Below are 12,830 nucleotides of genomic sequence, written 5' to 3' on the forward strand. Positions count from 1 at the left end.
ATTTCTACCAGAATTTAAAGACCCATCAGTCAGTAGATTCAGACTTCTTTAACTATTTCTATAATTAAGTACTGCATGGAAGCATCCATTTGTACAGTAAGCAGATCAGTCAGACCCCCCTTAAAGGTAATGATGTTATACAGTGAATTACGGGCTTTTACAATTCATTTATTTTTAAGAAAGTTGTGATAACATTAATTCAAAAAATATATATATATAATATATGGAAAATTAATTTTGTAGGTATTGTATTTTTTTCATAAAAAAAAGAAGCATTTGTAGTTAACATCTATGTACACAATTTATTACGTATATTGTCTTCTTGACTATACTTAATCCTCTGCTAATAAACTTTAAATATCAAATTACATTAACAGTTAAACAGAAAAAATACCATTCATTTAACAATGAATGAATGTAGAAGTAATCTTAACCTCCCTGACAAATTTGTTCATTAATTTAAGACAGTGATTTTTAAAATAAATAAAAGTAACATATATAATAATATTTAAATACATAACAACTTAAGTATAATATTTTTTTATTTTTTAGTTTTTCAAGAAAATTAACATAACATATAATTTTAAATTAATATCACAGATATCAATAGTAATTAATTTTTATAAATTAAATGTTTAATTAATATGTATCTACTTAGGACAAAGGTACAACAATGATTTTTAAAAACTATCAGAGTTTCATACTTTTGTGTTAAGAAAAATTAATTAAAAGTGGCTTAATAACCTCCTAATGATTAACTTATTATTCCTGTTATATTTGCTCCTCCGCTAGTTTAGTCACAATATAAGATCACAATACATCAATCACAATCTAAGTTTTATATACATTATTATTTTTTTGAGATAAAAAGCAACATTTTTATTAAATATGAAAATATCCTTAAAACTACTGATGAGGAAAGGAGCATTATGGATATGAAAAGGTAAAATTATTAGATTATAAAAAATACTTTTAGCTGATATTTGTTCCTGGCTGAAAAGATTTAAATTCTTCCACATTAATAAAAGGATTGATATTTTTATCTTCCAGTAGATACACATTAAGCAAATACATAATAGAATATTACATATTTTATTTTTAAATAATTAAAATTATATATCTATACTTTTTAATACCTATTTAATATAATACTAAGATTAGTATTGTGATTTTCATTGGTAGCACTAAATCAATTTTATTAAAAATGATATTTTATTTTAAAATTTTCTGATATTTACTTAATCTTAGTATGATTTGGTAATTCAGTCAGTTTAAACATATTGTCTTAGTGATGAACATAAAATCATTGGAATGATTAGAATAATGTATGACCAACATTTAAATTTCTGTGCTGATGCAGTTTCATTATCATCTATCAGGTTATCGCTCATCAAATATACTGTTCTGCTGTTCAGTGGTTGTGTTGGACGGAAATTAGCATCTAGAAGACCAGCAGTAGTATTAACAGTTCGGAATTTCTCCAACTAAAAATCATTAAAAAAAGTTATTTGTATTTTTCCTATTTATTTACTTTAAATTATATAAAATTCCAAGTATGGTTCAAAGTGGAAAATTTTTTCAACCAATATAAGTTAATCTTTTCAGTATTTTAGCCAAACAGTGAAACATATCAAAGAAATCATTTATTTGTAAAAACAAGGGTAATATTGGATTGGGATATTGCATTTCTAATCTGCAGTTTTAGGGATTAAGTGATAAATGTATGAGTAAGACATACAATGATAACTTCTTAAGTGCGTAAAAGAACCTAAATAAGTTGTTTTGCTTCTTTGAACTTTTATTTTCTAAATGATAAAGAAAGTTAAAAGATTCTTGGACTAACTAAATTATACTGCTTATTTTTTAAAAATTTTTCTTCATCTTTCATTATTTGTAATGATCCAGGAGATGAAAGGTAAGTCCAAATCTGTTATTTATCAATGCACTTTAATATTGTCATCAAAATTAGTTTTATTTTTTACAAGATTTTTGCTCACGTTTAATCTTTATATTGTCATTCTCCCAGAATAAAAAAATTGTTAAAATACCATAATATTTACCTCTTATTTCATGTCATTCAATCTACAAAATACCCATCATTAATAAACCTACAAAAAAGTTTTAGTCAATATTTTATTTGTCAATTTTTAACATTTTGGTCAGTCACACTGACTGTCCCATTTTTTATTGTGAATTCAACCTTCCTTCGACCAGCAGGAGCCCATCGTCAGCAAAAGCCACTGTGCAACATCCGCTGGCCAACCTCAGCCGCAGGAGAGAATCAAACTTCACTACCCATAATAATCGATCCAACACGCTGCCCTGTGGACATCCCTTAGACAGCGTCTTGCCAATTTCATGGCTGCCCTCGCGAAGCAATACATCCCGATGACTGAAGTAACGTAACCCACAATTCACTTACAGTATATTCTCTTTTTTGGAGTTGGTAAATAGTAGGCCACCATAAATTATTAAATGCTCCGGAAATGTCCAGAAAAATTCCCAGGACATATTCCGTCTCACTGTTCGTTATCACCCCCGCGGGAATGAGCGACCTCTCACCGCACCCGCAGATGGTATGCAGTCTCTCCAGCTACACTATCATGAAGCAGTAAATCGTCTAGTAATTTGTGTAAAATTGCAGAAGTATCCGAAATTACACCAAACCTGGTTGAGAGAGAGCAGACAGAACGTCCTTTTGTCGTTTGTGTCCCAAGATCCTATATACTACGCCCCAGGGATCCCTGTTCACCTGCTCAAGGACAAAGGAACGCCAGGAGTCCCTTTTCGCAGTCTGGACTTTATGAAAGTAATGACATCTCAGGGTCCTGTATCCTGCAACAAGGGCTGCCCATCGTTCAGGATCATCCCCATTTTGAGAAGCTCTCCGAAAACGATAAACCACCCTCTTCATGTTGGACTGGTCCCTATTCCACCATGATGCAATCCTCTCTCGACCGGAACTTCGGGGAATTGAACCAGTGTCATCAAAAAAAGCTGCCGACAAACCAACTGCCAAATCTTCCAAATCCAAGACATCCAGACTCCGATCCAGAACTGAGAGCCTCGTCGAAAGTAAATCAACAAATATCTCCCAGTCCGCACCTGTGCAGGAAATGACCTTGCTGAACCGGAATGTTACATTGGTAGCGCTCACTCAAGCAACCTGCAATCTCATAGACAATCAGTTGATGGTCACTCGAGCAATCATCACTTCCAATTACAAACAATGGTAAGGATAAACCTACCAACGGTACATTTATCTATCATTATCTACCATCTACCATACCTAGATAGGTGGGCAATTCACCAGGTACGTTATAAACCTGTAGATCATGCTAGGCTAAAAAGCCTAATTAACCATAAGCCTTAATTCACCATCAACATCGGTGAAACCACTATGCCACAAGAGTGACTTAGCATTCACATCCGTCAACATAATACTAAATCAAAAGAAATAATTCAAAATACACAATACTTTTTAACCAGATAGGTCTGCCTAATTAAAAAAAAAAAACTGCCAGCAGTAACATTAGTTGACATCAGTCTGAAAACAATAGTACCAATTATTAAGGATGGCCACAAAGACGACAATGTAATGTATAATTAATATAATATAATTTTATGAAAACTGGTGAATGCTTTGAATTAGGGTTCAAGATTTTATAATAAAATTTGCCATTACAAAACTAAGTTTAATTAATATCATAGCTGAACATCATGGATAAGCAAATGGCACATTCTTATATCTATTGTCTAAGATGGATTCAATATTCAGCCAATATTAAGTTATTATACTCTCTCAAAAGGATTGAGAAAATATCTGTAAAAATGACCTGGAATAAAAAAAAAATAAATAAAAAAATTATTTTACAGGCTTTTCAACATTTTATCAACTCTTTTCAATAAAACCTACTTGGTTTTATTTTTAGATTTTTCAGTACACTATATTTCGTCGTATTACATGCAATTAATGTTCACTGTCATGGGTTGTATAACTACTGCATTCTTAAATAGTAAATTATAAAAAGCTTTAAGAAAAACCTCACATTAAAGTTATTTTACATTTAATGTGCTGTTATTTTTCCTATGCTCACTCAACAGTTACTTGTTTTATATTTTACACTTTGTGTTGTGTGTTATAATTTTTTTACCATTTAGTAACTTTTTTTTACAAAAAAATAGGAATAGAGCCAAATCCATTTTAAAAATAATTTTCATTATTGTTATAAATATAATTTTATGAACACAGGCATAATAATTTTAACCATAGTGTATTTTACCTGTAGTTTTGATATCGGGACAGTTTTATGAAGTACTGTCCATATGACAGCTTCCGTACATGGTGGAGTTGTTAAAGAACCTTGATAACGAAAGAAAGAGTTTCTATCATCAGGTAGAAGTGCTGATGGTGAAAATGGTGATGTAAGAGCTGTTATATCACCGACTGTATCTGCACTTTCTTCCAATGCTTCTAGAACTGGTACCATGTTTGTATTTACTTGCTCTGTTTCCTGTAAAAAAAAAATATGTGTCCTTATGATTATTTTCTTAATTTCCTATAAGTAACTATTATTCTGGCCACCAGAATCTAAATTCTGTGAAAAATTCAAAATTGCACTCTTTTTTTCTATATCAGAGTGCATTATTCATATATCAATGCTGTTACTTAATTACTTTTTTTTTAAAAAATAATTATCAAGACATTAGCATATATAAAAAATATATTTTAATTTAACTGATAATGAGAGATGATAATTCAGTTTTTGTAGCCTCAAACCAATTTTTAAAATAAAATTTTCACACAGTAAAAAAATTAAATGGAAAAACATCATTGAAAACACAGGAGCAAAAAGCATAACCAGAAGATCTGCTGGTGGTGTGAAGAAAGTTAACATAGGAACAGAACTTAGTTACTGATATTCAGTATCATAATGTTTTCAAACTACTAATAATTTCTTTAATGTCAGCAATATTTTATATCATATAAAAAAAAAAAATTGTGTACAATTTGTTCACAATTTCTAGTGTATCTTTTGTTTATTCTTCATAAATTATTCTAAGATGAGAATCAAACTTATTCTTCCATTTATTTGCTCCTTTTTTCTTTGGTTTGGTAAAATGCTTTTATTAAAATTTGAAGGTAGTTCCCTATGTAGCTGTTGAGAATTATTGTTGCATATTTAATGTAAAATTCTGAAAAACTACTTACTCTTATATTTCTTTGCTGTTATTTTTTCTTTTTTTGGTTTCAGTTTTTAATTTCAACTCAATAATTATACATTCTTTCCATACTTTCTAACAACTTTTCCTTTTCTTAATATAGAATTCCTATCTCCCATTACCATTAAAAAACTATTTATTCTGTTAGCTGTTTGATTAAATCAATATTTCTTCAAATTCACTTTCTATCTCTTCATCTTCAGCTGAAAAGGTTGAGTTTAATTTGTACTATTGCTGAAGTCTTTGCTATCTTAGCTCATAATAATCCTTTTGAATTTTAATAATACATCCTTAGTTATTAAAATATTACTGGTAGTATACCACATTCATTCGTAAATCCTTATTTTCTCAAAGATGTCAGAATATGGTCTTAATAATGACAAGGTATTTTAAATAAAAATTCAGTTGCACCAACTGATGTTGAATTTGACTAGTCGAATTTCACTAGCACTTTATAGCAGTTTATCAGGTCATTTTTAATTTATGAATTTACAAATATAATTTTTATTTTTAGGATTTGTATTTTTTTCTGTGCGTTTAATTTTTTATAATCACAACATATTTCCGTAATTTCTAAATTGTTAATTTTTTTTTTACTATCATGAATCAGTTGAATGATTTGTTACTACACTTCCGTTTTTGTTTTTTTACATTAATCTTAACTTCTTTTTTACTACAACTAATCTTTAACTTAACTATCTTTTCATATATTCTAATCTTTTATCTTCTTATTTTAATCTTCAGTTTATTCCCTTCTATCACCATATTAACTAAATTTGTGCCAAAGTAATTATGGCATTACCAAGCTACTCGTAGTTAGACTCTTAAGATTGTGTGATAAATTTTCTCTTCCCTGTTTATTTAAGATCTATTCATTTTGTCTCACAAAAACAAACTTCTTATTTTCAACATCCTTTCATAAACCATCACTTCCAAGGCCTCTATTCATTCTTTTCCTGTTGTCTTTCCTGAATATTCTTTTGTATACTTGTTGTTTTATGTTTATTTGCAAGTAAATGTTTTATAAAGTTTGTTATGTTCTTTTGTTGTTTTATAGACTTTATTTCTTCTAAAAATAATTATTTACAATATATTACATACAACAATTACATATATATATTAAAATTGGAGTTACTTCAAATCAAATCCATTCAACAAATATATGATACTGAGCATGGTCTCATGGTCCCTATTGCAGCATCAGCTACAATTTGGAAACATGTAGTTCAAGAACTTTATGCAAAATCCTCAGTTTTCAGCTGACCTAGCATAACATTGATGGATTTGTGATTTTAAACAGTAACTTAGAAAGGTTTTAAAATTTAGCAACTAGTTTTACATCTGCTGTATGAGAGGGTGTTTCATTTCACTCAAAATCCCCGTGAAGTTTCCAAATTGCCTTCGCAAAATGTTTACCATATTTGTAATGAATTTTCACAATTTCTTTGAGTTATTGGAGATTATATCATTCAATTTTTATCTCATATCATTTTAAAATAAATTGTATTGTTTTCAGTTATTAGCTGTTTATAAATAACATCTGCATCTCTTGTGTTGAAAAATATGAGGAATTCAAAATGACATCTTTTAATGGATAACATTTTATATATATATATATATATATATATATATGTATATTTATACACGCGCGCGCGCACACACACACAATAAAGTTTTTCAGATTTTTTTAAATAAAAAAAAATATTAAAAAATCAGTTTTAAAAAACTAAAATATCATAATTATTGTACTGGATAAAAAATTGTTATAAATTACATTTAAAAAAATAATCATTATACGTTAAGTACTTTCAAAATAATATAAGTGATTCTTTTGGTTCTGAACCTACTGTAACATCTCAAGCAGTAGTGTCAAGTTTACTGTTAGAAGGATATGAAATGAGGATGTGGCCCTTAAATGCGGTAAGAACGAGAGCCATAAGGAGGCAGCCCCACACTGTAATAGGGTGCCATGGGTTAGTTGCCATCCACCTGGCAACTATCTTGAGTAGTGCCATCCATCTGAATTTACCATTACTAAAAGAAATTTAAATCAAGAGTATGCAGATAGGACTTTACCATTAAAAAAATTGGAGAAATTTAATAACATTGACATTTAAAAACATTGGATAACAGAATGTGGAGGATGGTGAAATGGAAAGAATTAGTATTAATTGTGGAAATATGAAAAGAGGTGTCATACTTGGATATCACTGAAACAAGAAGAGTCAACACTGTATGGTGATTTTATCTTTTTTTTTTTACAGTTTACTGGTGTATAGGGATAAGATAAAGAATATTAAGGAGTGAAAGTACATGGATGAAGGCATAATGAGGAAGGAAGTAAACGAAGGAGATGAGCTCTTTTCTCTTATTGTTATGTACGCTTCTCTTGATGATCAGCTTTCACACATAAAAGATGAATTTTCTGATGAGCTTCAGTTGAAAATTGCTGAGGCTAAACGAACAGAGATCCTGATGGGGGACATGAATGGCCAAAAGGGCAACCGGCAGATGCTGAATGAACAGGTGAGGAGAAATTATAGAGAGGAAATAACTGATAACAATGGAGAATGGTTACTTGACTTATGATTACTAATACTATACGATTGCTAATACTAGGTTCCCTCAGAAAAGTATCCACAAGTATACAAGAGTGAATTAATCTAGAGGCAAAAATTCAACTATACACTATTTAATATTTTCTAAATTTATGTTTGGTAGAGTTAGGGAGGCAAGAGTAATGAGAGGATCCACATTGGATATAAAACATCATCTGGTAGTCTTGAAATTGGTGGTACAAGAGACTATGAGTCTGAGAAGAAAGATTAAGAAGAATAGTCCACAGCAGGAATACAAAATTAAAGTACATAAACTTAAGGAAAAATACAGGGAGATTCTGAACAGGATGAAACAGGATGAACAGATTCTGAAACTGAGAATGTTGGTAGTCTGCAGATTTGAAGAAATGTTGGATAACCTTCAAAGACAATTTTATAAGTGCAGTAGAAGAAAGCTGCGGGAAGATTAGGACCAAAAAAATGCAGAAGAGGACAAACTGTTTGACAAAAGAGATGAAAAATGAAATGAAGAAAAAGAAAATGTTTGACAGCTGTAACTGAAATCTGTAACTGAAATCTTTGCTCCTTATATCTTTATGATATAAGGAGCAAAGAATTAAGGCAAAGAGTGCCATTAAAGCTGCAAAGCATAAGTCATGCATGGGAGGGTATTGGAAGATATATGGAAAATAATTATTCAGAAAGTTAGACGTTTTTTTTTACAGAATCTCAAAACCTTTAAAAAAGACAAAAAAAGTCCTCTAAAATTTATCGAGACAAGGACAGGAAATTACTAACTGGGGAAAATTAAATAATGACTAAATGGAGCGAGTATTTTTCTGATTTTTTTTATGGTGTAGTGAGGGGAATGTGGAATTTGAAAATAAAGTTACCTCAGGATTTGAAATGAGAAACTTCAGGATATACTATCCTGAAATTATGTTTGTTGAGGATGACATAAAAGAAAAAGAAATGATAACAGAGTTACAGAAACTACTTTACTCTGTTCCAATGAGACTGGAGCCATGTTAAAGAGGAGCAGAAGTACACTGCAGACTCAGGAAATGATATATCTTAGAAGAGTTTCGGGTAAAACTAGATGAGAATTCATTAGAAACAGTAATTAGAGCGATCATGAATACAAAGCCCATTATCCAGAGGGCAGAAGATCTAATAAGACAGTTGGTACATATTTTGAGAATGTCTGAAGATAAGACTGTCCAGAAGAGTGTGAAAATACGGGATAGATGGAAGAAAAGGTCGATGTAGGGCCAGGTGGGTGGATCAGATTATGGACCCTTTTGTGAGACTGAGGAGAAAACTCAGTTGAGTGAGGCAGAATGGCTGGAGACTGGAAAGCATGGAGAGCTCTCGTAACCTCGGCAACTGACAATAGGACACGAATAAGAAGATTTTTACTTACATGGAAGAGAACAGCTACCACTGCCAAACCTTGTTCGTAAAATAATGCTTGCGTGATGTTATTATATAAAATATTATGATGAACAAAATGCACTTCTAATGGTAACCTGCAATTAAAATTTAATTGTTAAATATATATTTAATATTATAATATAATTAGTTTTAAAATTACTAAAATAAATATCTTACGGAACTAAAGTTAGACTGTACTAAAGTTTGCCTAAACTAATACAGAGATGGTTTGTTTTCAAATTTAATATATTTCTATATTATAAAAAAAAAACCCATACACATGGCGGTAACTATAAATAATTGCATTAATTTGACTTGTAATTTGTCAGAATTCAGAGTTAAATGGGATATATGTTGCATGTCAATTGTATTGAACTTGTGTACTTGTCAAATGCAGAAACAGCACGCTGTAGGTTTGGTAATGTTAGGTAATGATAGTTCTCATATAAATAAATAAAAATAAGCATTTTTTTCTGTTTTGTTTTGGCAAAATCATATATAATGCTTTTTTATTTTAATAAAACATTACAATTTTTACTGAAAGTTGTTATGTTTTCAATTTTAGGTTTGAAAGATTTTTTAAATAATTGATAAATTATTTAAATTTTAGATTTGTAAAATGTAAAAATTCTTATTTCTCATTAAAAATAATAATTTTAAATTAATTTGTTCAGCTTCATTGAACAAATACACAGATATAATTCTTTTTTTAATTGCAATTTAGTAAAATAAACTATACCGGTTGGTGCTAACATCGTCCAAGCTTTAGATTATTTAGAATATATTACTGTATTTGGAAATATATTCTCTTAAAATTTTAAATTTAACTGAATTTTTAATTCCAGTGAAATAAATTACTACGGATTATGGTTGTTACTTCTCATCATGTACTTACTTCGTATCTGATTTTACAAGCTTATTTTTCGAACTTCTTTGTAATAGCATCGCTGTCATACTTTTACACATTTGCACAGAACTCCTTCATGTTAGCAAGTAAAAACAAAACGAGTTCGCATTTCGTTATGGGTTAAAATATTGAAATCATCTGACAGTTATCAGACCGTGAAAGAGTGTTTGTTAACAGTCTCCTAAACGCAAGACGCTAGACTGCTTGAAATTCATTTAAGTATATTTTTAAGTATTTTTTAGTTTTTATGATAAAAACGCTAGCAATATTTTGTAGAATAGCGAAAAATGGGGCCAATATAAAAAATGAATCCAATATCTATAAAATTGTGTCCAATATTTAAAACAGGAAGTTGGCTCAAACTGGTAGCCGAAGTAGTTTTCTGAGAAATGCAGAACCAAGTCGGCGGTCATTTTACTTTTCCAGAGTTACCGGGAGAAAAGAGATAAGTTCTTAAGTCATTTTGTCATCGCTAACAAGTTATGGACGGTACTTTATAACAGTCCAAACATTACTACAGTTAGGCCATACTTCCATAAATTACAGTCCATGGTGTGGGGAAATACTACATCACTGAAAAGGCGTAACAGTAAATTCTAATAGACTTTGTCAACTTGTTAGTTTAATTGTTCCGACAAGGCTCAACGATAATAAATAACTTCTACTGTGAGGTCTTGAAAAAATTATGTCGGCCGATTCGGAATTGAAACCAAGGCATTTCGTTACTTTTTGGCCGCAGACCAAAAAATAGATGGATTTGTTATCTCGTACATTTCAGACTCGATGTAAAGCAGTTTATTTATTTTGAATCTGAAGAGATTTTTAATTAGAATTGGTTTGCAGAATTAGTTTTTTCACTGGCGGTTTCGTTCTATGACGAGAGAATACAAAAGATGGCTGCCCGCTGTGATAAATTTCTTCCATTATGATAATGTTATGTATTCTGTGTTCAGCTTTAGAGCTATCCTGCCTGTTGTTTGTAGTAGTAGGATTTTACTGCAGCATGTGGGATTGTGTTAGTGCAGTAATGAACATTAACGGGTGACTCAATTTGTTAGTCCTCACCAGTATTTATACTACTTTATCGTCTATCGCAATGGTTCCCAAACGGTGCGCTGCGGCACCCCGGGAAGCCGCGGCCTCTTCACAGGGGCGCTGCGAAATATTGTAAAAGCTTCATAATTAATTGAACCAAGACATTTATAATTATTAACTTAATGTTAACAAAGTAAAAAAATAATAAAGATACATGAGTTTTATTTATTTTTATCTCTTACTTACAACGAGTAGTAGTCATACTTTTGCTTAGGGTAGGTCGCCATGAAAATATTTTAATTGAAAAAGGACGTCGGACTCGGAAAAGTTTCGAAACCACTGGTCTATCGTGTTTTTTTCAACTGTGAAATAACTTTAAATGTAGTTGCCATATAATTCATTCGTAAATAGCTCGTTTCAGTTGGCGTCAAATGAAGACATCAAATAATATATGAATCATTCTTACATTGTTTACTGTTATTAGGCAATTAACGCAAAATACAAGAAAGTGGTTAATGATCATGCTCTATTAACAATTCTTAAACTTCTTTAGTTTTCGTTCTTACATCGGGTGTAAACATCATCTTAGTTCATCTTAGCTTTGTGTATTACAAGATATTAAAACTGAGTAGCCTATATTTTTTTTTATTTTCTAAGTTCTGAATGCTATTTTCGGGCTGCTGTTATGTAAATTCTTTGTGTTTTATTTAATTGTTATATCTGAGGATACGAATTAATTCCAGTATTTGTTACTTTGCTTTCTGTTTGGTGTTTTTGTAACATTTGAATCTGTTTAAGGGATAGTCTATTATTATTATATTAAACTGTAAAAATGACTGATAGAGCTTCATCTTCCACTGTGAAACATAAAAGTCAGAAATCTTTAAAAAGTGGAGAAAATACTATTATTTTTAATGTATTTAATTCTCTATAGTATAAAAATCCCTCTTTAACCGTAAAGATATCTAGGAAATTACATCCGAACTGATTGGCGTGTTGGCAATTAGTGTTTACAGCATAAGTAATGAGATTAAAGAAACTGGTAAATTGCAGACACCAAACAAGAAAAGGAAAAGAAGCAAACCCGACTTGTCACAGTGCGACGAATTTGTAAAAACTGCTGTAAGATTGAAAATGAACAGTTTTTTCAGAAAAAAACCGGTTAGTTTATATCTCTTGATGATTGCCAGCAAAAGATGAATGGAGATGTTTTCATAAATCAGTTTAAAAAACTGTGCAGCTTTTTAAGGGTAGCAGTGTAATAGTCACGGACAATGGGTCTTACCGTAGTATAAAGACAAACGTATTCCTAATATATCGTGGTTGAAAGCCGATATAATTTCGTGATTAAAGGGCAAAATTGTTGTTTTCGAAAAAATCAAATATAAAAATTGAATTAATGGAAATAGTCAAACAAAACACATCCCGTTTCAAATGATTTGTCGCGGATGAAGTCGCTCGGGAAAACGTTCACGTAGTTTTACGATTACCTCCCTACCATTGCATATCAAAATCTGATAGAATTGGTCTGGAACCAGATTAAAGGGTACATAGCGCGTAATAAAAAAAGATGCAAAATAAAAGACATGGAAAATTGCTAGAAAATAGCATAGCGAGAGTACAGGCCGACAACTGGAAGCAAGAAAAGCACGTTGAAAAAGAGCAGAATTATT

At 30.6% G+C, this 12,830-nt stretch overlaps 1 protein-coding gene across 1 annotated transcript in view; it reads right to left on the reverse strand.

The window, feature by feature from the left end:
* Positions 1–225: 225 nt before the first annotated feature.
* Positions 226–12,830, reverse strand: part of LOC142334206 (carbonic anhydrase 1-like) — a 122,296-nt gene continuing 109,691 nt past the window's right edge. Inside the window, exons 5-7 of the mRNA XM_075382036.1 lie at positions 9,205–9,310; positions 4,284–4,514; positions 226–1,484 (exon numbers count right to left, since the gene is read on the reverse strand). Of these exons, the coding sequence (XP_075238151.1) occupies positions 1,272–1,484; positions 4,284–4,514; positions 9,205–9,310 (550 nt within the window). The 3' untranslated portion in view covers positions 226–1,271. The remainder of the gene's footprint in view (positions 1,485–4,283; positions 4,515–9,204; positions 9,311–12,830) is intronic.

This window comes from Lycorma delicatula, chromosome 1, assembly GCF_047948215.1.
Source record: "Lycorma delicatula isolate Av1 chromosome 1, ASM4794821v1, whole genome shotgun sequence".
Classification (NCBI taxonomy): domain Eukaryota; kingdom Metazoa; phylum Arthropoda; class Insecta; order Hemiptera; family Fulgoridae; genus Lycorma; species Lycorma delicatula.